General features: G+C 38.3%; 1 protein-coding gene across 2 annotated transcripts in view; it reads left to right on the top strand.

The window, feature by feature from the left end:
• Window positions 1–27,386, top strand: part of SEC24B (SEC24 homolog B, COPII coat complex component) — a 79,535-nt gene that overhangs the window by 30,624 nt on the left and 21,525 nt on the right. Inside the window, exons 4-7 of one of the 2 annotated variants that reach the window (XM_018049229.1) lie at window positions 3,056–3,160; window positions 17,006–17,086; window positions 19,908–20,125; window positions 27,151–27,335. In XM_018049229.1, coding sequence (XP_017904718.1) covers window positions 3,056–3,160; window positions 17,006–17,086; window positions 19,908–20,125; window positions 27,151–27,335 — 589 coding nt within the window. The remainder of the gene's footprint in view (window positions 1–3,055; window positions 3,161–17,005; window positions 17,087–19,907; window positions 20,126–27,150; window positions 27,336–27,386) is intronic. The other variant, XM_018049230.1, reaches the window with a different exon arrangement.

The following is a 27,386-nucleotide window of genomic DNA, read 5'->3' as shown; positions in this document are numbered from 1 at the left end:
AGTCATTAAATAAATCATTATTCCCAGTACCCTCCTTTTCAATATTTCTGAATTAATAAAGCCAACCCTGTTTCTAATATGTTTAATTTTTAACTGAAGCATGTATGGCAAGGTAAAAGAAAGTCTGTAGATTTAAGGTGCCTTGATTAATCATTTAAAGAAGGAGGAAACTTTCCTATATTAAGATTTAGAATAAGTGAAGGGAATGTTTCTTTTGTAAGTTGAGAAAAAGTCTGTTCTTGACACAGGTACTTTCTTGGATAAAGTATAGGAAAGAAAGTACTGTGGAAAGTGATTCCCGTAAAAACCGTTCTTTTGTGGGAACCCTTGCAAAGTTTTCTAGTGTATGTGCTTAGAAGACTAGGTTAGGAAAGGTAACAGTCGCTCAAAAGTCTGAGCTCTTGAGTTTAAAAAAGCTAGCCTCCCCAAGGGATTTATTTTCTCTTTAGACTGGTTTTATTTATTCTCAGTGTCACTGTGTCTAGGGAACAGTAAAGATGCCTTTTATTAAGCAACTCCAACTCTCTGAAGAGAATACTTTCATGACAAGTAGTTTAAAGAGAATGTCTTTTTTAAAATATTGGGCACCTGTTAATAACAGGTTCTTTATCATGTCACTCAGTCTGTGAAATAATGTTCTCCCTCTTGGTTTTCTAGACTTATACCTTGAAAGCTCTGACAGAGTGAAATAGGAATGTGGCTTTGCGCCCTTGTTTGATGGTGGTGGTGGTGGTTGATGTGCGCCCCGTGTACATCTCTACAGTGTACTGTGTACAGTCTAGAGCAGGGCATTTGATACGGATTGATTGTTTTCCTACAACTCTTACCATTCTTCTGTGGATTAAACAGAATGTTATATTCTTGTACCATTAGTATTCCTAAACTTTTAACAAACTTTAGTTAAACGAGCAAAGAAAGGTGAAAATGCACAGTAGATTGAGTCATCATTGGGAAAGAGCTTAAATACTGATACATTCATCTCTAGCACTTCTCAAAAGAGACTGCCTCTTTTTAGGACAGTGAAATTAAGTATGTTGTGTGACATTCAGTTAATATAGTATGTTGACAACCATTGAATGATCTAAAATGATATTATAATAAATAATATTACTGTTCCATCTTATTTTTAGGTTTGTTCCAGTGCATTAAATAGTTGCTCTGTAAAAAAAGTTTTTTTTTTGCTTCCAATTCAGCATTGGATATTTTCCCAGTAATACGTGAAACCTGTTTTTATTCAGTAAATCTGGAAAAAGAGGAAAATATTTATCTTATAACACACATAGGTTTGCCCTATGCTTTGACTCCTCTGATTAGGTACAAAATCAACAGTCCACACAGTCATGAAAAGAATGGATTTTCTTCCTGTTTTTTGGACTCTCTTAGCTTAGCACAGCAGATAGAAATTTCTTGCTTTCTTCTTTCTCTTGTTTCTTATTATATACATACACATACGTGTACTTTTTAAAGTGCAGTGCTAATTGGTGTTTTGAGAAAGTATTTCATTTTTAAAGAAGTCCTTAAATTGGAGAATTTTTCTAAAAAATATTTTTACTGTTAACATGTCTAAATATAAACTTCTTAGTCTATTTAACCTAAAGTCTAATATTAGTCAAATTTTCATTTTAACTAGGCTATTATTAGAGGAACTTGCCACTCTGAATTTGGTCTTTCAAGGTATCAAGTTTATTTTTTGTGTTGCCTGAACTTACTTTGCACTGATTTTTACTTTTTCAGGTGAATTTGTTATAACTGCCATTTTATCTGTATTTAAAACGTATTTCAGCAAAGCTAGCAGATTTGTCAATGACGTCTTTAGTCATGAGGATCAAAGCTTTACTCATATACAGTTTAACCTTTGCTGTCTTCTAAGTTCAGACTTTGTCAAAATTTTTTTCTTACTATACACATGAGTTATGTTTCTCCATGCTAATTAAGAAGGTCACCTGAAAAAAAAAAAAAACAAAAAACCGAGCATGAGAGGACTACCACATGATTATTTAGTGAGGCAGGGCTTCATTGTACTTCCAATATTTTGACATGTTATTGAAAATCTACGTTATATTTCTGGGTTCTTTTTTTTCTTTTTCAAATTGAGCTCTAAGATTTTTCTTTGTAAGGATGTTTATTCTTATTTATGAAGAGTATGTATTTTTAAGTATATATATATATATATATGTTTTTAAAATTTTCCCTCTTAAAAATTTTGTGGATCTTAGTTTTTGTCCTGATTTTGCTAGAATAATTAAATAATGAAAATAGGCAGCCAACTTTTTTGTTTTAAAGGGCGGTGTTGTCCAGTTACTAGTTGGGCCTTTTCCGTAGTCTGCTTTCTCTTGCTGTATCTCCCACTGCGGACCAGTCTCCTTCACTTAATTCAGTCTCACATGTAGGCAGTAGGCTGATGCTGAGATGATTTGCTGCCTCTGAAAATTCACTTTAATAGTCTCACTTGTCGGGCCACAGTTAATAAGCAGCCCCCCCTCTTTTTTTTTTTTTTTCTTTTGAGCATCTCCTCTGAGCAGAGAACGATGCTAGATACAGTTCTTTTCTTTAACTGTCATTCTTTTTCCGTTATGAGAACTGAGTCACCATCAGGGTGGCATTAGCAGAAGGGAGGTACCGAGGATTTGTCTGTGTGTTGTATGCTGTATAAATTCATTTCAGTAGAAGTGATCACTGCTCACCAAGAGTACATGGTCCCAAAGGAAGTAAACCACAAGGGCCCCAAGGTCAAAGAAGGTAAACATGTGTAGAGCTCAGTGAAATGTTCAGAGACTGTCAGTGGAGTTCCCTAAATATTACCGGTCAGACATGGTGCTTTTTTTTTTTTTTTTTTACACGTAAACCAGTTCATATTAAAGCTGCTTTTACTAAACTGCTTCGCAGAGATTTCTAACAGTTTCAGTTTTGATTATAAATTAGCTAATATTAATATGCATGCTGGGGTGTTCTTTGGAATGTCAGAGTTCTTTCTCACTTTTGATGCAATGTCAAAATTTTATTTCTCATCTTTCCCGTTGGTTTGACTCTTGTGTTTGTGCTTTCCACTTTACAGGCATGCAGTATGGTGAATATGTTAATAACCAAGCTAGCTCCGCACCAACTCCCTTGTCATCAACTTCCGATGATGAGGAAGAGGAGGAGGAGGATGAGGAAGCAGGTCTGCTTTAGCTTTACCCCAGTTCTTGAACTTTTCCTACTCAAGTTTTCTTTTTATGTCCATAGTCTTACTCGTCCTTAAACAATGTGTCTTTGCAGATTTAGCTCAATAGATTGGTTTGGGCTATAGAAGGTGGGGGTCACTGGAGGCGTTTGCTTGTTTGTTTTGTGTTTCCTTTTTTGGACATCTTTACCATTTTGTAAGTAACAATGCATTTTTCATGATGATAGAGTGCTTTCTTCTTTCAGAAGTTTATTTTCTCTCATGCCACATGCTAAAGAATGAGTCCTGACTGATGCTTTTGGCCGATGATTGCTGTAGCACCCTTTTAGGAATGTTTTATTTTCTGCTTTGCATGCTACTTTGGGATAATCGAAATGAATCATGTGGGTTTTATAAAACTGACATAAAAATTGGAGAGTGTTTCTCTGAGGTCTTTTCTTTGTGGCCCGTCTTGTCATATATTTTGAAGACCCCATATTTGTAGTAGCTTTCCTACTTCATGAAGTAGAAGTTCACATCTTGCTAGTTGAAGAAATTGTGCATGTGATGATGTGTTGCAGCCTGTTTAATATCTTTTTCTACCTTTGATAAGTATAACTGCTAACTTTTAAGTAATTCAGTTCCTCTGTTAATTCTAATATTTTAAGACTGAATCAATAAGTGATGATCTTTCAAGTTATACATGACCATGATTCTCTGTTATCTTTGTAACTGAGTGGAAGGATTTGCTCTGTAAACAGTCTGTTTAAATAGAGCTTTCTGTTTCCTTTGCATTTTTTAAACATTCAAATCCTTATGCATGGTTTGTGGGCGCAGGGTGAAAGTTAAGGGTTCCAGAAGGATGGTATTTTTTTTCTCCCCTTAAAAATCCAGATACCCATTTATCTTTATGAATTTTTGGTAGTTTTTTATTTTACATAATTTCAATCTTACAGAAGAGTGAAAGAAACTACCATATATATTTTACCAAGATAAACCATTTTTGCCTCATCCTCGCTATATGCATTTTTTCCTGTGTCATTTGAATGTAAGGTGGAGATACCATGAACCTTAACCTCTGAATATTTCAGTGTGTGTTTCCTGACTGTAAGGACAGTGTCTTACATAACACAAGCATAATATAGTTATCAGGAAATCAGTCACTGTTACCTTAATATCTGTTACACGGTCCATGGTCATATCTTAACAGCTGTCTTAATAAGATCTTTCGTAGCTGTTTCCATGGCCTAGGATCTAATCCAGGGTCATGGTGTTGAATTTAGTCGCCATTTATTTAGACTTCTTCAACCTGCAACAGTCCCTTAACCTTTCTTTATTTTTTGGACTTTGACACTTTTGATTAAATTGAAATCACACATTTTTGGTGAGATTACCACTGAAGTATGGCGTGTTCTCAGAGCCTCCCGTTAAGAGGCACATGCTGTTGATTTGTTCCCATATTGATGACATTTAACTTTGATGACTTGATTAAGATGGTGTCTGCCAGATTTCTCAACTGCAAAGGTACTTCTCATTTCCCTTGAAATTAATAAGTAATTTGTGGGGAAGTTCTTTGATACTATTATAAATATCCTGTTCTTTATTAAACTAGCATACATAGTTTGAGCATTCTTCAGAGATTTCCCAGTTCTAACATTCCCTCTTTGTTCATGAGTTCAGGTTTCACTGTGAAGAAGAGCCTTCTCTTCTCTCTTATTGATTTCTTTGGGTTTATAATGACTCATGGATTCTTGTTTTATTCAGTGGGTCATAATCCATTACTGTCATTAGTTATTCTAATAGCAATTTGTCCTCAACCTGGCCAGCAGCAGCTTCTTCAAGCTGTCTTTTAAAAATGTTCCCATGAATCTTTAAGCACTTATTTTAAGTCCCTTAAGTCCTCACTAAGATGTTCCTAGCTCATCTTGTGTTTGGGTTGCTGCAACCTGGGGTGGACTGTTTCCCTCAGTCCTGGTACCTGTCCTGCAGAAGGGCATTGTAGGAGCCAGGGTCTTACTGTAACTGATGGCCCTTGATGGCCCTTGCTGCTGAAGGGCCACTGGTCCCAGGCCCTGGCATTCTAATTATTTAACGCAGGGGTTATTCAGATCCTACAAATGTCTCAGTTTTTAACCTTATGATCCTAATTTTACACAGTTCAAAAATGTGTTACTTTGTGTAATGTTGTCAGCCTAAATTGCCCTGTTTTTGTTCTGCTGAACGATTAGGTGCGTTGGTTGAAAATCCCGTTTCCTTAGATGGAAAAAAAATCAGAAAATCAAAAAGATTTAGCATTTATGGCTTTTCTCCTGTCACCTTACATTATTTAACTACAGCTGTGGGTTTCTGTATCATTTCTTCTAGATTCAAACCCCCATTTTGTCACTTACTAGCTTTGTGACCTGAGACAAGTTTCTTAAACTCATTGAGCCTCAGTTGACTCATCTTGTCAGTGGAGAATGATAGTAACAGTTACACATGGTTGTTTTTAGGATTGAAGGTGTTCTTTGTCAAGAGCTTAGAACAGTGTCTGGCAAATGCTGAAATGTCTCTAAAAATTAGTTGTCATTAATAATGTTGAGGACATGTTCTTATCTCAGTTTTATTCTTCCCTACAATCTTGCAATGCAGAGATAATTGGCTCCATTTTGCAGATGAGTTGATTGAGATGTGAACAATGCCTTTGCCTCAAACTAGGTCTCTTTGTCTGCTGAGAGGTATGGACAGCGTAGTCCTCATGTTCTTGTGAGAACATGAAGCCCTGAGGTAGAGGGGACTAAAGAGCACATGCAGTGGCCACTGTGGCGTTGCTTAGGTATTGTCTTCCTCTGCCTTTTTATCGTGCAGCAGGATAATTGGGCTTCCCTTGTGGCTTAGCTGGTAAAGAATCTGCCTGCAATGCAGGAGACCTGGGTTCTTTCCCTGGGTTGGGAAGATCCCCTGCAGAATGGAAAGGCTACCCACTCCAGTATTCTGGCCTGGAGAATTCCATGGACTGTATAATCCATGGGGTTGCAAAGAGTCGACACGACTGAGTGACTTTCACTATTCACACTAAAATAAAATAATACTGTATTATGGACATTTTTCCTAGGATCCTGGTGTTATCTCCTTATGGTTTGTAAATAAAAATACTGTTTTTGTTGGTTGCAAATTAAAGGGACATTCTGAGTGAGAGGAAAGAAAAAATAGAAAGGAAATTTAGCTTTAAAATGATTTTTTAAAAGTCCTGGTCAGTTACAGTATTTTTTCCATATGTAAAATGGTAAAAGAAAGTGCCTCAAATTGGTGTGGAGTTTACATATAAGCAGCTCAATGAAGTAGAGAATTTGGAGTGTTCTATTTGTTAACTGTTTCAGAGGTGGTTTTTTTTCCTATAATCATTACATTCTTGGGTGTTTAGCTCATGTGAAATTGTTCTCTAACTTCGGAAAAATTTGTTAAGCAGTAGTAAAATACCAACTAACAGGTTGGGAAATCGTAATATTAATATTCTTTATGCTGTGCTCCATGTGCTTAGTCACTCAGTCGTGTCCAGCTCTTCGCGACCCCATCGACAGTAGACCACCAAGCTCCTCTGTCCGTGGGAATTCTCTGGGCAAGAATACGGGAGGGGTTGCCATGCCCTCCTCCAGGGGATCTTCCCAACCCAGGGATCCAACTCAGGTCTCCTGCACTGGAGGCAGATTCTTTACTGTCTGAGCCACCAGGGAAGCCCGTATATATTCTTTATAGTTACAGTTAAAGTAACTCTCCACTTATTTTAGCTTTTCATTTATTAAAGCTTATGGTTTGCTTGACAGTGTGTCTATCTAGGAGTCAAGTACAGGGATATTTCTTTAAAGCTTTCATTTCATTTTTTTTTTTTAAGCTTTTGGATTTAAAAGAAAATTTTAATTTCAGTTCTGATTTTACATTAAACCATCTAATTATATCTTTAAAATTACATGCTACAAATAGGCTTCCTTTTTTCAAGTTTCCTTGTTAAATGCATACTTGGAAACTGAAATAGGATTTTGTACTGGAGACAGTCTTATGTTTTGTTGGAAGCTTGTGAAAGTTCAGAATTGTTCGAGAATAAACTTAGATTTAAAGAAAGCAGATAGCAAGCTGCTCATAATGGTTATATTTTAAATTCTTCACTAAGTTTGTTCAGTTACAGATATTCTCTCCTTCAGTTGTTAGTGCTAGAGTGGACCTTTGGTGGACAAATACCGTCATACCTGTACTAGTAAGGAATACTAACTTGAAAATGGGAGTGAAGGCAGTGACCTGAAATTGAGCAGTGAGATAAAGTGAAAGGGGGGGCGGTGTAAAAAGCCAAAGACCAGGGCCAGCCCTAGTCCCTGGAAGACACTACTGTCTAGCATTCTGTCACCTGCTCTCCATATGCCCAGCCGCCTTTCCTCTAAGGAATTTTCAGGTTGGGAAGAGGCCGGAGGACAAGAGGAAGTTCTCTCCCATAATGTGACAGCTTGATGCTTTATTCTGTAAATAATGTTAGAAGAAAAAAACTTTTCTTTTTCATAATGAGTTTTAAGGTGCTAGTCAGTTTTTACTTGACTTTCACACAGACTAATAATAATTATTCAGTGCCAGGCACTACCTCAGACAGAATATGTTTTTGCTTGACTTGGTTATTTTAAAAGGTAATGCTGCATTTTGACATAGAACAAATTAAGTCAACTGTTATAAAGGACAGGACAGTATTGGCCTTATTTCTACCTTCCAAAGAAAATTCCTTTAAAAAAAAAATAGTTCAAGTATATCATGCAGTGTCACTAACTATAATCATTATGTGCTGTACATTAGATTCCCAGGTCCCTAGAACTTTTACAACTGGAAGATTTTCTTCTTTGATCAACATCTTCCCTTTTCCTCCACCATCCTAACACCCCTTGCCAAAGGAAATCCCTAAAAGGGTTCAATCTGACTCTCTGTCTTTTTAATAATTTTATTTATTTTTGGGTGTGCTGGGTCTTCATTGCTGCACCCGCTTTTTCTCTAGTTGCAGGGGGAGGGGGCGCCTACGCTCCAGTTGCAGTGCACAGGCTTATTGCTGTGGCTCCTCTTTTTGTGGATCACGGGCTCGGTAGTGGCGGCACAGGGCTCGGCAGCTGCTGCTCATCAGCTCCAGGGCACGGGCTCGGTAGCTGCGGCACAGGGCTCGGTAGCTGCGGCACAGGGCTCGGTAGCTGCTGCTCATCAGCTCCAGAGCACAGGTTCGGTAGTTGCGGCACAGGGCTTGGTAGTTATGGCACAGGGCTTGGCAGCTGCTGCTCATCAGCTCCAGGCACGGGCTCGGTAGTGGCGCCATAGGGCTCGGTAGTTATGGCACAGGGCTCGGCAGCTGCTGCTCATCAGCTCCAGGGCATGGGCTCGGTAGCTGCGGCACAGGGCTCGGTAGCTGCTGCTCATCAGCTCCAGAGCACGGGCTCGGTAGTTGCAGCACAGGGCTCGGCAGCTGCTGCTCATCAGCTCCAGGGCACGGGCTCGGTAGCTGCGGCACAGGGCTCGGTAGCTGCTGCTCATCAGCTCCAGGGCATGGGCTCGGTAGTGGCGCCATAGGGCTCGATAGTTATGGCACAGGGCTTGGCAGCTGCTGCTCATCAGCTCCAGAGCACAGGCTCGGTAGTTGCGGCACAGGGCTCGGTAGTTGTGGCACAGGGCTTGGTAGTTATGGCACAGGGCTCGGCAGCTGCTGCTCATCAGCTCCAGGGCATGGGCTCGGTAGCTGCGGCACAGGGCTCGGTAGCTGCTACTCACCAGCTCCAGGGCACGGGCTCGGCAGCTGCTGCTCAGCTCCAAGGCACAGGCTTGGTAGTTGTGGCACAGGGTTCGGCAGCTGCTACTCATCAGCTCCAAGGCATGGGCTCGGTAGTTGCGGCACATGGGTTGTTGTTCTTCAGCGTGTGGGATCTTCCCAGACCAGGGATTGAACCCATCTCTCTTGTATTCGCAGGCTGATTCTTTTACTGCTGAGGGAAGCCCTAATAGGTTGGGGCTACCAGGGAAGCCCCAATCTATCTTTCTCACTAACTAATGTACTACTGTTTGATTATTTTAAAAAGTAAATATCTTCAAACTAAATTCAGTACATATTTAGTATACTTTTAAAATTTTAGAAATTGAGCACATATACTGGCTCTGTGAAGGAAGTAAACAGATATCATTGCCATTAAGAAAAATATTAGTTTGAGTGTCTTCAGTATTCATTGAAATCAGTCAGTTCAGTTGACAGTCATGTCTGACTCTTTGCAACCCCATGGACTGCAGCATGCAAGGCTTCCCTGTCCATCACCAACTCCTGGAGCTTACTCAAACTCATGTCCATCGAGTTGGTGATGCCATCCAACCATCTCATCTTCTATCGTCCCCTTCTACTCTTGCCTTCAGCCTTCCCAGCATCAGGGTCTTTTCCAAGGAGTCAGTTCTTCACATCAGGTGGCCAAAGTATTGGAATTTCAGCGTCAGTCCTTCCAATGAATATTCTGGACTGATTTCCTTTAGGATTGACTGGTTTGATCTTCTTGCAGTCCAAGGGACTCTCAGGAGTCTTCTCTAAAACCACAGGTCAAAAGCAGCAGTTCTTCAGCACTCAGTTTTCTTTATAGTCCAGCTCACATCCACGCATGACTACTGGAAAAACCATAGCTTTGACTAGACGAACCTTTGTTGCCAAAGTGATGTCTGCTTTCTGTGCTGTCTAGGTTGGTCATAGCTTTTCTTCCAAGGAGCAGTTGTCTTTTAATTTCATGTCTGCAGTCGCCATCTGCAGTGATTTTGGAGCCCCCCAAATAAAGTCTGTCACTGTTTTCCATTGTTTCACCATCTGTTTTCCATGAAGTGATGCGACCAGATGCCATGATCTTAAGTTTTCTGAATGTTGAGTTTTAAGCCAACTTTGTTTCACTCTCCTCTTTCACTTTCATTAACAGGCTCTTAATTTCTTCTTCACTTTCTGCCATAAGGCTGGTATCATCTGCGTATCTGAGGTTATTGATATTTCTCCTGGCAATCTTGATTCCAGCTGGTACTTCATCCAGCCTGGCAGTTCACATAATGTACTCTGCATATAGGTTAAATAAGTAGGGTAACAATATACAGCCTTGACAGACTTCTTTCCCGATTTGGAACCAATCAGTTGTTCCATGTCCAGTTCTAACTGTTACTTCCTGATCTGCATACAGATTTCTCAGGAGGCAGGTAAGATGGTCTGGTATTCTCAGCTCTTGAAGAATAGTCCCCTGTTTGTTGTTATCCACACAGTCAAAGGCTTTGGTGTAGTCAATAAAGCAGAAGTTTTTCTGGAACTCCTTGCTTTTTTGATGATCCAATGGATGTTGGCAATTTGATCTCTGGTTCCTCTGCTTTTTCTAAATCCACCTTGAACATCTGGAAGTTTTCAGTTCATGTACTGTTGTACTGTTGAAGCCTGGCTTGGAGAATTTTGAGTATTACTTCGCTAGCATGTGAGATTAGTGAAATTGTGCAGTAGTTTGAGCATTCTTTGGCATTGCCTTCGTTTGGGACTGGAATGAAAATTGACCTTTTCCAGTTCTGTGGCCACTGCTGAGTTTTCCAAATTTGCTGGCATATTGAGTATAGCACGTTAACAACATCATATTTCAGGATCTGAAATAGCTCAACTGAAATTCAGTCACTTCCACTAGCTTTGTTTGTAATGATGCTTCCCAAGGACCATTTGAATTCTCATTCTGGGATGTCTGACTCTAGGTGTGTGATCATACCATTGTGGTTATCTGGGTCATGAAGATCTTTTTGTATAGTTACTCTGTATTTTTGCCGCTTCTTCTTAATATCTTTTCCTTCTGTTAGGTTGATACCATTTCTGTCCTTTATTGAGCCCATCTTTGCATGAAATGTTCCCTTGGTTATCTCTAATTTTCTTGAAGAGATCTCTAGTCTTTCCCATTCTGTTGTTGCCCTCTATTTCTTTGCATTGATCACTGAGGAAGGCTTTCTTATCTCTCCTTGCTGTTCTTTGGAACTCTGCATTCAGATGGGTGTATCTTTCCTTTTCTCTTTTGCCTTTAGCTTCTCTTCTTTTCTCAGCTATTTGCAAGGCCTCACCAGATGACCATTTTGCATTTCTTTTTCTTGGGGATGGTCTTGATCACTGCCTCCTGTACAGTGTGTCACAAGCCTCTGTCCAGAGTTCTTCAGGGACTCTGTCTGTCAGATCTAGTCCCTTGAATCTATTTCTCACTTCCACTGTATAATCATAAGGGATTTGATTTAGGTCATACATGAACAGTCTAGTGGTTTTCCCTACTTTCTTCAATGTAAGTCTGAATTTTGCAATAAGGAGTTCATGGTCTGAGCCACAGTCAGCTCCTGGTCTTGTTTTTGCTGACTGTGTAGAGCTTCCCCATCTTTGGCTGCAAAGAATATAATCAATCTGATTTTGGTCTTGACCGAACTGGGATAATAAAACCAGTTGTTTTATTATTTCTCTGAAAAATGTTTTGAGTTCTGAACAACCAAACTATAAACAGATTAACAACACTCCATATGTGAGCTTGATTGAAAACCCAAGAAGCTCACAGTCTGATTTGGAATATAGAATGGAATTACACTCAGTCCTGTGTTAATTATGGTGCTTTATAGGAATACATAGGAGAATCTAGAACCAGATGTAGGGTGGAGATGACCAGGAGGGTTCTGGAGGGCAGACAGGGAAACCTGAAGTGAATCTGAAAGAACTTGGAATTGAGTGAGTGAGGGACCTCGGGAGAGGCAGAGACACTTTTTTGAAACAAAGCAAGAAGCATGAGAGATAGTGGCATATTTGGGGAACTTTACTGAGTTTGGACCTATTGTTTGCAGAGGGCAAGTGGTAAGATTTGGAATGAAGGTGAGCAGGCTGGCTAAGATCTTTAAGAACCTCACATTTCCTAGTAAGAAGTTTGGGTTTTATCTTTAAGGTAGTGAAAGGTCATTGAAGGAGTTTACATGGGAAAATAACATAACCAAATTTGTATGTAAGAAATGCAGATTGATTTTCCTTAACAGAAGAAATTGATTAGCACTAGAGGCTTTTGAAATAAGGAATAAGCTAGTGAGAAATAAGACTAAGGTAGCAGAAATTTGGAGGAGGGAAGCATATTAGCAGAGTCTTTCTGAAAGAAGGGAACCATTTTTACAAATCAAAAGAAACTTGGTTGGCAGTGATAAATGTTAAGTTTGGGTCGAGGCTTGAGAAAAAACGCTTGGCTTTATCAATCAGGAGGTTTTGTCTTGTTCTCTCTTTTCCTCTCTTTTGTAGCGGTTTTAGGATAGGAAGAGGGAAGAGAAAAGATGAAGAATGTTTTCTCAGTCTTTGGCTAGTAACTATTTAGTTTATATCTGTTATAGCTCTTTAATCTTAACATTACCATGTAGAGTTATAAAATCTGTTGTTACAAATAATAAATCACTCAGAAATGTTAGGAGTCCTGTCCATTCTCTCTTGGGCTTCACTTATAGCTCAGTTGGTAAAGATTCTGCCTGCAATGCGGGAGACCTGGGTTCGATTCCTGGGTTGGGAAGATCCTCTGGAGAAGGAAATGGCAACCCACTCCAGTATTCCTGCCTGCAGAATCCCAGGGACAGAGGAGCCTGGCGGGCTGCAGTCCACGGGGTCGTGAGAGCCGGACACTCCTGAGCAACTGAGCCACCACCGCCCGTTTTCTCTCACCTCCTAAGTGGCAGAGGTGGGATTTGGCTTACACTTTTTCTGTGTTTTATACATGTTATGAGGAAATGCAATTTCAAATTGCCTCGTTAATTTTAAGTTGAAAGATATTAAGTGCATTTGACTTTGTTGACCCAAGGAGAGAGAATGAAGTCTTTTTTAGAAGGCTTTAGTGTGCCGTGGTTTGTTTTCCCCCAACTTCACAGATTCTGAGCTATTTACTTGACCTTACTTGTGACTCAGCTCCCACTCTTTTCCAGCTTCTTGTCTTCTCTCAACCCATGACATAGAGCCAGTAAAAGAATGAGGAAAAATGTTCCCTGAGCGTTACATCCATCTGAGCTCAGAATATTTATTATCGGTAGCTGTAGTGTGAAGTGACTGAGGCAGACTGGATGTAACGTTTAAGAGTGGCAACGAGTGCCAGAGCTTCTCATTCAGCTAAAACTAGACTGGATGCAGAAAGCGGTATTTTACTTGGTGTCATGGTTCCAGATATCAGTATAGTAGCTGCCTCTGTGTACTTGTAGTGTGATAGGGCAGCATACTGTGATCACTCAGCCAGTACAGTGTATGATTGCAGTACATCTGGGAAAGTGCAGGACTTTGTCCCAGCCCCCCTCTTCCTTTAGCAGCCATAAGTTTGCTTTCTATGTCTGTGAGCCTGTGTTTTGTATATGAATTCATTTGTATTATTTTTTTAGGTTCTCTGCATAAGTGATATCATACAGTGTTTGTCTGTCTGACTTCACTAACAACAGTTTTCTCTAGGTCCACCCATGTTGCTGCAAATGGTGATATTTCATTCTGTTTTTAATGGCTGCATAGGAGACCCGGGTTCAATCCCTGGGTCGGGAAGATCCCCTGGAGAAGGAAATGGCAACCCACTCCAGTACTCTTGCCTGGAAAATCCCATGGACAGAGGAGCCTGGTAGGCTACAGTGCGTGGGGTCACAAAGAGTCGGACACGACTGAGTGACTTCACTTTCGCTTTCTTCAGTACTCTGTTACATATGTTTATATCACACCTCCTTACGCCAGTTGTCTGTTGACGGGCACTTGGGTTGTCTTCGTGTCTTGGCTGCTGCAAGTAGTCCTGCTGTGAACGTTGGGGTGCACGGATCTTTTCTAATGAGAGTTTTTATCTCTGCTATATACCCCCAGCAGTAGGGTTGCTGGGTCATGTGACAGCTTTGTTAGCACTTCTTCAAGGGACCCCCATGCTGGTGTCCATAGCGGCTGTGCCAGTTTACCTTCCCGTCTGCAGTGAATGAAGGTTCTCTTCTCCACACCCTCCGCAGTGTTTCTTATTGGTAGAATTTTTGATGCTTGCCAGTCTGATCAGTGTGAGGTGATACTCGTAGTTTTGATTGGCGTTTTTCTAATTAGTAATGTTGAGCATCTTTTCATGTGCTTTTTGGCCATTTGTTTACCTTTTTTTTTGGTAATAAATATCTGTTTAGGTCCTTTGCTCATTTAATTTGATTATTTGTCTTTTTATTGTTAAGTCATAAGAGTTCTGTAAATATTTTGGATATTAGTGAGTCGCTCAGTTGTATCTGACTCTGCGACCCCCATAGCCTGCTTTGTTCCTCTGTCCATGGAATTCTCCAGGCCAGCATACTGGAGTGGATAGCAGTTTCCTTCTCTAGGGGATCTTCCCAACCCAGGGATCAAACCCAGGTCTCCTGCATTGCACGGTGGCTTCTTTACCATCTGAGCCACCAGGGAAGCCCAAGAATACTGGAATGAATAGCCTATCCATTTTCCAGGGGATCTTCCTGACCCAGGAATTGAGCTGGGGTCTCCTGCATTGCAGGAGGATTCTTTACCATCTGAGTTACCAGGGAAGTCCAAGTTTGGATATTAGACCTTTATTAATTAGATATATGATTTGATATTCTCTCATTCTGGGGTTATCTCTTAACTTTCTTGATAATATCTTTGGAACACAAGTTTTTAACTTGATGAAGTCCATTATATCTATTTTCTTTCTTTTGTTGCTTGTGCCTTTGATGTCATATCTAAAAATCTATTGCTTAATCCAAGGTTGTGAAGATTTACTCCCAAATTTTAAGAGTTTTAGCAGTTAAGTCTATAATAATTTTAGTGTAAGGTGTAAGAAAGGGCTCTAACTTCTGTCTTCATTCTTTCGTATCCTCCTCTCAGCCCTTGGCAACCACCAGTCTACTTTCTACCTCTGTGGATTTACCTATTCTGGGTATTTCGTATAAATCATACATGTGACCGTTTTTGTCTGGCTTCTTTCATTTAACATGTTTTTAAGGGTCATTCATATTGTAGCCTGTATCCGTACTTAATTCCTTTCTACTGTTGAATAATATCCCATTGTATAGATATACTGCATTTAGTCCATTTTGTTTATCCATTCATCTCCTGGTGAATATTTGGGTTTTGGTTTTTTGTTTTTTAATCCTATTACTTCAAGACTTTTGACCTTACATATCAGCATGCTTCTTTAGATATAAATTCACAAATATAAGGAACAAAAAGGAAGAGCCCATACTTCTCACTCTTAATTAAGAGTAATGACAAAAATATGCAACAGTTTTCTATTTACCACCAAGAAAGCACTTTGTGTTAGTGTCTTTCGCCTGTTATTTATTTTATAGTCTTCATGTTTTGTAAGTTGCTTAATATCAAATGCCTCATTTAGGCATCACAAGAATGTTAAAAAGCACACATAGGGCATTTAAAAAATTGTTCTGTTTTGCAGGAGGGAGTATTATTGATGGCTGTCACTTACCCAAAGCTGTGTAGCACTTCAGTGGCAAAGTCTAATGTAACTATAACCTTTTGCCTCTGCTGCTGCTAAGTCGCTTCAGTCGTGTCCGACTCCGTGCGACGCCATAGACGGCAGCCCACCAGGCTCCCCCGTCCCTGGGATTCTCCAGTCAAGAACACTGGAGTGGGTTGCCGTTTCCTTCTCCAATGCATGAAAGTGAAAGTGAAGTCGCTTAGTCGTGTCCGACTCTTTGCGACCCCATGGACTGCAGCCTACCAGGCTCCTCCATCCATGGGATTTTCCAGGCAAGAGTACTGGAGTGGGGTGCCATTGCCTTCTCCTAAATCTTTTGCTGCTAAATCATGTTATTTACTAATAACAAAATGTTCCTACACAAAGAATTTTAGCTATTATGCTCTGAGTCAGTACACTGAATTCTTGCCATTAACCTAAACCATTCAATGAAAGATATTGTGCATACTTATTCTTTTTATATCACAATTGAAAATTAACCTAAAATATAGTTTTAACCCCAGTTATAATATTGGTATTAAGAGCTAGGGATCATCTCTGTAACTCAGGATTTTGTCTTCTGGTGAAAAAAAGCCAACACAAGAGGGGCCATATGCATTTTCAGTTTTATTCAGTAGTATCTACCTATGTTAACTATAGGCTTTCAATAAAGTGTTTGTCGAGTGAATGAGAGAATTTATATTGTATTCTACTATCTGTGTGACATTACTAAATATTATCATAAATTGCCACTGAACATTCCAATTAATCTTACAAGTTTTGAATGAACACTGTAATAGAAGTTTTTATAGTCTAACACATATTTAATAGAGTACCACTTATTTTTGTTATCTTATTAAAATCACAGATATTATTTAATCTTTATTGAGCAGATGAATAAGCCAAGACATAGAAAAGCTTAGTAACGTGCTAGGTGGCAACCCAAGCCAGAGATTCCTCTTATGTGAGTTTCATACAGCTGTACTGAGTTATAAAAGTCATTAAAATTTAATTATCTTAAGATAGCCTGATATTGATAAGATGTATTTAATAGCTTGTGATTTGGTAGAGCCTATGTTTGAGGTGTGATTATATTAACATTTCTATCATTCTAAATTGATGATTGTGTTTTACTACTTCTAAAGTTATATATCGTTAAGATGCCTTCATGTGTGTCTGATTAAATTTTATTCTACTCATCAGCTCTGTATTCTTCCCACTTTCATCCCCTGTTCTTATCAGAGATTTATATATGGTTTTTTAAATGTCATTAAACATCAGCCATCTCATGTTTTTAGGATCAGGAATTTTCCTAGATCAGCAAAACATCTTTTTTCAAAATTGCCAAAGGGTGCTTTAAGATACATGGTCATCTTAAACTTAGCAGATATTTTGATTCTCCTTTTAGGTGTTGACAGCTCTTCTACGACAAGCAGTGCTTCTCCAATGCCCAACAGTTATGATGCTCTAGAAGGAGGCAGCTATCCAGGTAATTTGTTTTGTGCATAGTTGAAGGTTGTTTGAAAAGTTACTGACTATCAATTACTTTCAAACATGAACACTTAACTGTACATAATTAGCAGGCTATATTTTTAACAGAGAAAGGAAACATTTTCTTGTTCTGTTCAGCCTTAATTTCATGGTGTAATTGTCATGTAACAACTTTGGATGCTGTCTCTGGGAGGCCTAAGGAAATTTAGTATTTGATTTTTGTTACCATGCTCTTTATCCTTTTCCTCTTTCTAGAAGACTTAATACTGAATAAGTTTCCTCTTCTTTCCCTTCTCTTTTATGCTAATAACTCCTTAAATTTGTTTCTGTTCTCATGCTTAGGTCCTTGAATTTCTTCCAACTAGCCTCTGAGTATAAAGACTTTGACTCTTTCCTCCCCCTATGGCTCCTGCCTGCCTCCACCAGTAAATAGATTAACCAATTTGGGGGTAGGTTTTGGAGGCATTACTTTTAACCATATCTGGAAATAACTTTGGTCATCATGTAGGAGCAGGAGTGGTGGATAGTGTTAAAAAAATCTACAAATTTGACTTCTATAATAGATAGGTGTTTCATTCTAGCATCTTGTACAGTTATTTTCCTTATTTGCCTGTTTCCTAACACCAACAGCCTGACAACCACACCTGACCTTCTGCCTTTTCTTTTTAATGATTCCAAACTTTAGGACTAACAAAACAACTCTCTGTGCTCTTCTCTTTCTTATCGCATTGATAGTTATCCAGGATGAAGCTTAATTGAAGTTGGAATGTGCTGGGCTTCACACACTGTCTTGCTGTCACTATCGTTATGAATCAGTAGAAAACTTCAATCTTCTTAGCTTAATATAGCGCTCCCTTTTAATATTTCAAGAATACCTAAATGAGCTACTCAGTCTTTTGTGGTTAAGGGTTTTTTCTCCTAGGAATCTGTGGATCAGTGTGTACATGTATGGGTGAGAAGTTGTGGACCATTCCAAAAGCAATCCCCATTATCAGAATATTCTAGAAGAGTCACTTCATTCACTAAAAGATGAAAACTATAACTATAGTATTTCATGAGCATCAGGTTAACCCAAAGTAAAACATCCAATGTAGTGGAGTTAAAAGATGGTGGCCTTGGAGTTAGACCTTGCTGTGTTTGTCTGTATTCATTTAATCAGCAGATCTTAATCTTGTTATGGACTGTGCCTGGACAGTAAGTAAATGACCCTGGGCAAGTTTTCTAGCTATTTGTACTACACCAGAATTAAGGAAAGATGAGAATCTGTCAAAGTAAGATTAAGTGAAATAAGTCTGTATGTCAGATACTAGATAGGTCTTAGGGACTGTAGAGATGTATGAAATATTGTCCCTTTCCTAAATAAGGTGAAAAGTGTTGGACCCTCATATTAAGGACTCCAGTTCTTCACTTCTTAAGCTGATGACTCTTGCTGTGTTAAAGAGACCTTTCTATTAATACTTCTATTCCTATCACCGTCAGGAGAGACATGCAGGAAATCTGAGGAAATGACATGACGCTGATGCTTTTGTCCTTTTAAGAATATCCAGGAAGGTCTCTTCAAAAATGAGAGCCAATAGAGTCAGTGGAAGGATGGGATTCCTCAGTAAACTTTGAAAAAATAAATCTGTTAAAGTCAGATGCTTTTAAGAATTTTTTTGCAGAATCTGATTGCTAGTGAAGAATATAATTTTTATATGAAAAATAGATTAAAATACATATATTTTATTTTTAAAAGAACTTTTTACTTAGTTTTGGAGTATAGCTGATTAACAATGTTGTGACAGTTACAGGCGAACAGGGAAGGGACTCAGCCATATATATCCATGTGCCCATTCTCCCCCTAACTTCTCTCTTGTCCAGGCTGTCACATAAACATTAAACAGAGTTCCATGTGCTGTTCAGCAGGTCCTTTTAAATACAGCAGTGTAAAGTACACATATATTTTAGATTTGACTTTAAAAATAAGACTAACAGTATAACGAAGGGTTAATAATGGTTTTGTGTAGTAGAGTAATAGGCTTTCTTTCGTTGATGTTATTCTTTATATGATAATTAAATTCTCTACAGTTATTTTCCCCCTATAGTTTTCATCAAGTTTTAGTTTCTGTTTTAAATTTAAATGAAGGAAAAGCATTCATTCACTAAATTTTATTTGGCCTCTACTATATACCAGACATTGTTTTAGGAGCTGGACACTGTTCTAGACACTGTCTTTCATAGTTTTACAGTTTTGCCTCTGAAAATAAAGCAGACTTCTGGGGGACTGTGGAGATAGGCCACTTCTTCCATGGGTCTTTTTTTTTTTTTTTTTTTAAATAAATATCAAGGTCAGATAAAAAGGCAAGTTGGAGAAGAGAGTAATTGACACTTTTTATTGCTTTGCTTTGTCTTCTGCTTCTTAGCCCCATTTCTGCTGAGAGAACAAAGGGAAAAAATAACTATGTTCATATATATAAATATATATTGACATTATAACATATGCTATATTGTATTTATTATATACATTTAATATGTTATCTGTTAGGAATATCAACTGCAGCATGTGTTAGTGAAATGATGCAAGGTGGAGTTTTCCTGTAATATTATTTGTTAAAAAAAAAAAAGATGGAGTAGGAACATGTGAAACAAGATTAGCAAAATATTTAAAGCTAAGTACTGGATATATGGGTTTATTATTTTGTTCCATTTTTGTATACATTCACAATTTCTCATAATAAAAGTTTTAATGAAAGGAAGGAAAGTGCCAGAAGTAGTGGCTCACCCAGGCATCTTTGTGGAGGGCTGCTTTTCAGTGAACACCATCCTTTTTCCTTTGTTAGATGTGCTTTCCTCATCAGCAAGTAGTCCTGCTCCGGACCCTGCTCCTGACCCTGTTCCAGCGCCAGCTCCAGCTGCTCCTCAGCCTTCAAAAATGCCTAAGCCATTTGGGTATGGTTACCCGACTCTTCAGCCTGGGTATCAGAATGCCACAGCACCACTTAATTCTGGAGGACCATCCAGTAGCCCAGTGTATTCTGGATTCCAGCAGTATGCTCAAGTATGTATTTAGTCATATGAAGTTATATAACAGTTGTGAAACTTAGCAGTTCTGACAAGTCCCTGGTGGGTCAAATGGATCATAGGTGCTAATGTAGACAAGCCTAGATTAAACATGTGCAGACTTTGGTTCCAGTTTGTATGTGTGTGTTTATGTGTGTATGTATACAGAGAAGAAGGTAAAACTGATTTTTCTTTTCTGCCTTGTACTTTTATTTTTCAGAGCCTCTGTAATGTGTAGATACTCATTCTGTGATCAGGAAATGTTATTTTAAATTTTGTGTTACTAAGCTGGCTTTCTCAAAAACTGACAGGGTATAAATGTAGTTTGGGATTTTGGTTTCAGCGGTTAACTTGAAGAAGTGTCTGTGACATGTAACTAAAATTGGTAAAAGCTTCAACAAATGCTCATTAATACATTTGTTCATAATTTTTTACTTGACCTTTCATGGAGTTACTTCTTAAATACCATAGCAGTTTATTAAAAGAACAATACGTATTTTGCATTTATACTTGCTGAGAAAAAGTAAAATATAAAGAAACAGTTTAAATGACAAAAGCATTCTACTTATAATAAAAAAAACTGCTCTCAGTAGACTAACTACAGAGATTTCATCTTATGGTGAACTGATGAAATTAGAGAAGAAAAAAAAAAAATTTCTTCCTGGAATTTAATTTTAGAATTAAAGCACTGAAGGAAAAAGGAAACTGAGAAAGGCACTGGAGAAATATGGTTAGTTAGTTCAGATTTCCCTGCCTTCCGTTTTGTTAGATTTTCTTTAGGGCTGTATTGGTCCAAATGAAATTCCACTATTTCATGATAAGTGAACAATAATGATTTAAGCACATAGCAAGGATATGCATTTAAATTCTTATCTGGCTACTTAAAAAAAGATTATAGATTTTAATCTAATATTACCGTTAACAAGTCAATTTTAAAAGAAGCCATTTATTTTTCAAGTCCTATTTAGAATAGGAATATTTTACTTTAAATAGCTTTCTGTAGTAAAATTGAAAAGTGAAAGTGAAAGTCGCTCAGTCATGTCCGACTGTTTGCAACCCCATGGTCTATACAGTCCGTGGAATCCTCCAGGCCAGAATACTGGAGTGGGTAGCCTTTCCCTTCTCCAGGGGATCTTCCAAACCCAGGGATTGAACCCAGGTCTCCCACATTACAGGCAGATTCTTCACCAGCTGAGCCACAAGGAGTAAAATTGAAATGACTCTAAATATTGCATTTAATATAACCCAGTGGGAGGGCCCTGAATCTTAAGGGCTTTCTTGGTATTCATTTATTTGAGATGACCTATACTAAGAAGGGAGAAACCCAAACTTAAAATTAGTTTTTCAGAGTTGAAAAACAGAAAAAGTTGATGTTTTAAAAAGAAGGGAATTCCCTCAGTCCAGTGTTTAAGACATGGTGCCTTCACTGCCTTGGGCTCAGGTTCAGTCACTGGTTGGGAAAGTAAGATCCCACAAGCCATGTAGTATGGCCAAAAAGAACCCCCTAAAAATTAAAAAATATATTAATTTTAAAAGAAAAGTTAGAAAAATATTTTAGGGCTTCCCTGGTGGTTCAGTGTTTAAGAATCTGCCTTGCAATGCAAGGGACACCAGTTCAGTCCCTTTCCAGAAATATCCCATATGCCAAGGAGCAACTAAGGCTGAACACTACAACTGCGGATCCTGGGTGCTGAGAGCCTGTGCTCCAAAAAAGGAGAAGCCCCCACAGTGGGAAGCCCTTGTACCACAACCGGAGAGTGGCCCCTGCTCCCCACAGCTAGAGAAAGCCCATGTGCAACAGCAAAGACCCACCACAGCCAAAAGAGTTTTACATCTTTAAAAAAAATATTTTAGTGAATATGTGAAAAAAGAAAACCAGATACAGATACTGTATGGCTTTTTTTTTTTTTTTTTAATTAAAAAGCGGTGCATGAGCAGTTGTAGGAAAATGCAGATAAGCAGAAAAGAAAATAAATATCAGTCAGTATTCCCACCATCAAGATATAAAAAGTAACAGTTGCAGTTTGTCCTTCTAGGTTTCTTGCTATATGCATCTACGGGAGAAAGCCGGTAAAGGAGCTGGGCATCTAAATGACTTATTTATACAAACAAGTTGATAAATATGAGCATCGTTTTACATTTATTTTAAAATCCTTGAACAACATGAGAGGGAACCTTTCCATATTATTTCATACCTTTCATCTAATAGCTGTGTGATGTTTTATAATCGCCCAGCCTACTGCCATTGGTCATAACTGAGCATCAAAATCAGCATGTACAAGTGTGCACAGACCTTTGTGCGTTTGTCTTGTTATTTCCTCAGATGAAATTTCTTCAGGTAAAAGTAGTCAATCACAGCCGCTAATACCAGACTTTAGAGTTTCTCCCTGCTCATTCATTCAGTGAAGACTGAGTTTCTACTATGTGACAGCCCTCCTCTAGGCACCGAGGCTATAAGAGGAACCCAAGTGAACACAACAGAGTTCCCTCTCTCAAGAAACTTGGTGGGAAGGCCGGACCAATAGGACAATAAGTAAATCCATAAATTATCAAGCTGATTTCAAACAATTACAAATGCTGTGAAACAAGATGAGTTGAAATTGCAGGGCTTGGGTATATAGAGTAACAGGAAAGCCCTCACTGTAGAAGTTATGTTTAGTCAATATTTGAATGACAGGAAAAGCCAGACAAAGATAAATATGAGGGTAGAGAATTTCAGGCTGAGGAAACATATACAGAAACGTAAGGCAGAGGCAACTTTGACGTGTTTCAGAACTGAAGTCCCAGTGTGGCTCTAGCTCAGCTGGCAAAGGGAAGAAGAATAGTAATGAAATCAGAGAGTTTGGGAAAGACCATAGTCAGAAACTTAAGTTTTATACCAGTGCAGAGGAAAGACATAGGAGATTTTATGGAATGGAATGAAATCTGGTTTAGGTATTTAGAGAATCATTTGGCTACTAAGTGAAGAACGGATTAGGGATGGGAGTATTTGAAAAGATAAAAATGGAAACAGGGAGACAGATGGAAGCTTTGCATCATCCCAGAAATAGATGATTATGCTTTGTTCTAAGGTGGTATTGGCAGAGGTAGTAAAAAGTGGAAGGATAAAGGATATCTTTTGACTGATGTGGGTGAGAGAAAGGAAGCATTAAGGATAACTTAGGTTTTTGGCAGGACAGCTGGATAGAGGGTAGTGTATTTATTTAGATGGAAGACAGAAGAATAGTTCTGGAGATGGGAATCAAGTTTTCCAGATTAATTTAAAATGCCTAGTAGACATCCAAGTGGAGATGTCTAGCAGACAGTGGTTTTCGGTGCTCAGATATGAGGAAATAATGTACCAATTTATATTCCTAGCAAAAGTGTCTATGACTGCCCACTTTTCAGTATGCCAAGAATTATTTTTTTATAAGCAAAAATGTTTTACTGTTTTCATAATTATTTAGTTGTGTTTCTTTACTGAAATCCTTGTTCATTATTCTTTCACCATTATTCTGTTCAGGTCCTTCTGGCTTGTAAAAGCTGTCTGTAATAAGTACATTAACCTTTTTTGGTCTAATTTATATTATAGTTTGTTCCCCCCCAGCATGACATTTGTTTTTAATTTTAATGCTTTTTTTTAATACTTTAGAGAACTGTTTATATAGTCATATTATAATTTCTTTTGTTTTTACCTTTGTATCCTTTAAAAGTCTTTCAACCTTAAGATAGGAAAAATTCCCTCTATTTTTTTTTTAGTTCTTTGGTGACTTTCCTTTTGCACCTTTTAAGGTTTTATTTTGGTATATAAATATAAATCTCATTCCCTCTCCAAAATAGTTCTAATTGCACTGATATTAAATAATCTGCTCTTTCTTATTGATTAAATATTCTACCCTTATTTGAACGCCGAGAGTTGGTGATGGACAGGGAGGCCTGGCGTGCTGCAATTCATGGGGTCGCAAAGAGTTGAACACGACTGAGCGACTGAACTGAACTGAACTGAACCCTTATTTTATATCCTAAATTCTTAAATTTAAATTCTAAATTCTTATCCTAAACTTGGGTCTGTTTGGGGTTTTCTGTTAAACACTGTTACTAATTCATATAATCATTTTTCTCCCCTCCTTTACATCTCTTCTGAAAACTCAGAGAATTCCTTTTATTATGCAGGGTTTTTTTCCCTTTTGCTTAGCACATGCATGCACACGCACACACACACGCACCCTTTTCTTGTTGAGGGTCTTAAAGCTATACACACACACACACACACACCCTTTTCTTGCTGAGGGTCTTAAAGCTACACACACACACACACCCTTTTCTTGCTGAGAGTCTTAAAGCTACACACACACACACACACACACACACACACACACACACCCTTTTCTTGCTGAGGGTCTTAAAGCTACACACACACACACACACCCCCCCACCCTTTTCTTGTTGAGGGTCTTAAAGCTACACACACACACACACACCCTTTTGCTGAGGGTCTTAAAGCTACACACACACACACACACACACACACCCTTTTCTTGCTAAGGGTCTTAAAGCTAACCCTGGGCAGGCAAAGCAGAGAGGGTCTTAAAGCTACACACACACACACACACACACACACACACGCACACACACACACACACACACACACACGCACACACACACACTCCACACCCTTTTCTTGCTGAGGGTCTTAAAGCTAACCCTGGGCAGGCAAAGCAGAGAGATGAAAAAGATAATTTCTTGCAAACTGTAATACCACTATTACAGCCACAAAATTAACAATAGTTTCTAAATGTCGTTTAAAATTCAGTCAGTTTTCAGAGTTTCCTGGGTAGTTTCCAGGCTACTATTCTGTAGTTGGTGTGTTCAAATCAAGACTCACTAATTGTATTAGCGTATGTCTCTTAATTCTCTTATTAACTCTAATACAAAACTCTGCCCCTATTTTTTTGTGCCCTTGATCTTTTGAAAAAAACTAAGTCTTTTGATCTATAGACTGTCCCACATTCTGAATTTGACTGATTGCTTCTTGTGGTATCATTTGACTTGTTCCTCTGTTTCATTTTCTGTGGACTAGAAATTAGACCCAATGGCTTGATTAAATTCAGTATATTACTTCATTTATTTCATAAGCCAGAATATATATTGTGATTCTGTGTACAACATAATAATACCTGATTGTCTCACCTTAGTGGTGCTAAGATAGATAGTGGGTTCATTTGGTGACAGCCTTATCTTCATTGTGAAGTTCCTCGTTAAGCTTTCACTCATCTCTTGTTATCTGTTTGTCATCTATTTCAGATGACCATTACCTGTATCATTTATTCTCATATGGGTTGTAAAATAGTGATTTTCCTGACGTTATCATTCTGTACTGATTAGCTGGAATTCCTCAGTATGTTCACATAATGGAGTGTTTGATAACTAGACAAAAGAATGTGGAGAATCTCTATATACAGATGTAAAGTTATTGCTAGCATTTTTTTTTTAGGTGAAAAGGTCACATTTAGAGCAGTGTATATATTAGTTTATATTGTATTAAGCAGCAGAGACAATGGAAGGTAAGACCAAAAGCTAATAGTTAGCTTAAGGAGAGGGATCAAGAGTGAAACAAGATATTTCTGAATTATTGTAAAGTTTTGACATTAAAACTATGTAAATTTTACTCAAAAAACATAAAATGAATGAAAGAAAGCAATCCTTGAAAATTAAAATCAAACAAAAAGAAGTGAACCAGTTTATCAAGTTGAATACATTCTGATATAGAAAAAAGTATTGTTTTAACAAATCTTAAAACTCAGTATTTTGTATGTTCTGAATGGAAAATACTCTAAGAACAAAAGAACTACAAAGAAATCTTTAAATAACCTTACACTTATAATAATATAAGTGTTGTTATCTTGGAACTATCTTAGGATATTTTAGGATGAAACAAATAAGTAAGGCTGTTACCGGAGCTTCCCAGGTGGCTCAGTGATAAAGAATCCACCTGCCGACGCAGAGCTTGATCCCTGGGTTGGGAATTTCCTGTGGCGGAGGAAATGGCAGCTCACTCCAGTATTCTTGCCTGGAATATTCCAGGACAGAGGAGCCTGGCAGGCGCAGTCCATGGGGATGCAAAGAGCTGGACTTGACTGAGCACATGTGGAGAAGGCTGTTACCACCATAATTCGAGATTTTCAGCAAAAGAGAAGAGCAATATAGGCATAAAAGCAAAAAAGTTAAAATGCTATTACCTAAATTTGAATAGAAAGTGTCAGTGTGAACTCATTATTTATTTTTTTCTTCTATGATTTCTATCTCTGTTGTACAAGTCTGGAAGTAATAGCAACACAATAACAATGTTATCTAGATTATAGTTTCTCGATACCATCCCAGTTTAAAAGGAACCAGGAATCTTTTTTGGATAAATGGCTAATTTCAGTTCTGAAGGAGGAGTGAATGTAATGCCAGAAAACAAGGAAACTAACAGAGACAGTGGGTTCATATCAAAAGGACACTGGAATCAGCTGTAAGGGGCTGTCACTGGCAAAAGATTGGGTAGTGTGGGCTTCAAAGTGAATAGTAACTTTTATTCATCAAGTCACTTTGAGTTAATAAGAGCCATGACTTCATAATAATACTGAAAATATAAAAGGGAACAAAAACTAAGCAAGCAGAACTCAGGGAACATCATTATCATTCCTATGGCAGCAGCACATTCTGAAAATTGAAAAAGTTTAAAAGGAAGCATTTATCCTGCCTTTCCAGTATGAAAGATATTCAGAGAAACCAAATTCTTGATGTTGAAAAGCATTGTTGAAATTTTGTTGTTAAGTCTAACCATTCACATAAGGTTTAAGTTTTTTCAGTATTTTCGCTTTGAGTTTTTTAAAGAGTGCTTTAAAGTGAGCTGCCCAATTAGGTTTTTCTGCTGTTACAAAGCTAGATTCAAATTTTATCTTCTTGCTTTCCTGTATGTTAATTTCCTATACATAGTATAATAAATTATGTTCGTGTTTGATACATTGTTCTTTGTGTTGTTTCAAATTGCCCTTTCAGCAATATCCTGGTATGAACCAGCTGTCCTCCAGTCTGGGAGGATTGAGTCTTCAGAGTTCTTCACAGCCAGAAAGCTTGAGACCTGTCAACCTCACTCAGGAGAGGAATATTTTACCCATGACTCCTGTTTGGGCCCCTGTACCCAACTTGAATTTAGACCTCAAAAAATTAAACTGTAGCCCAGAGTAAGTATTTATAATCTTTAGTAAGTAAAACCTTGTCAAAAACATTGTGTG

Source organism: Capra hircus, chromosome 6 (genome assembly GCF_001704415.2).
Source record: "Capra hircus breed San Clemente chromosome 6, ASM170441v1, whole genome shotgun sequence".
NCBI classification, from domain to species: domain Eukaryota; kingdom Metazoa; phylum Chordata; class Mammalia; order Artiodactyla; family Bovidae; genus Capra; species Capra hircus.
This window is presented reverse-complemented; position numbering and strand designations above follow the sequence as displayed.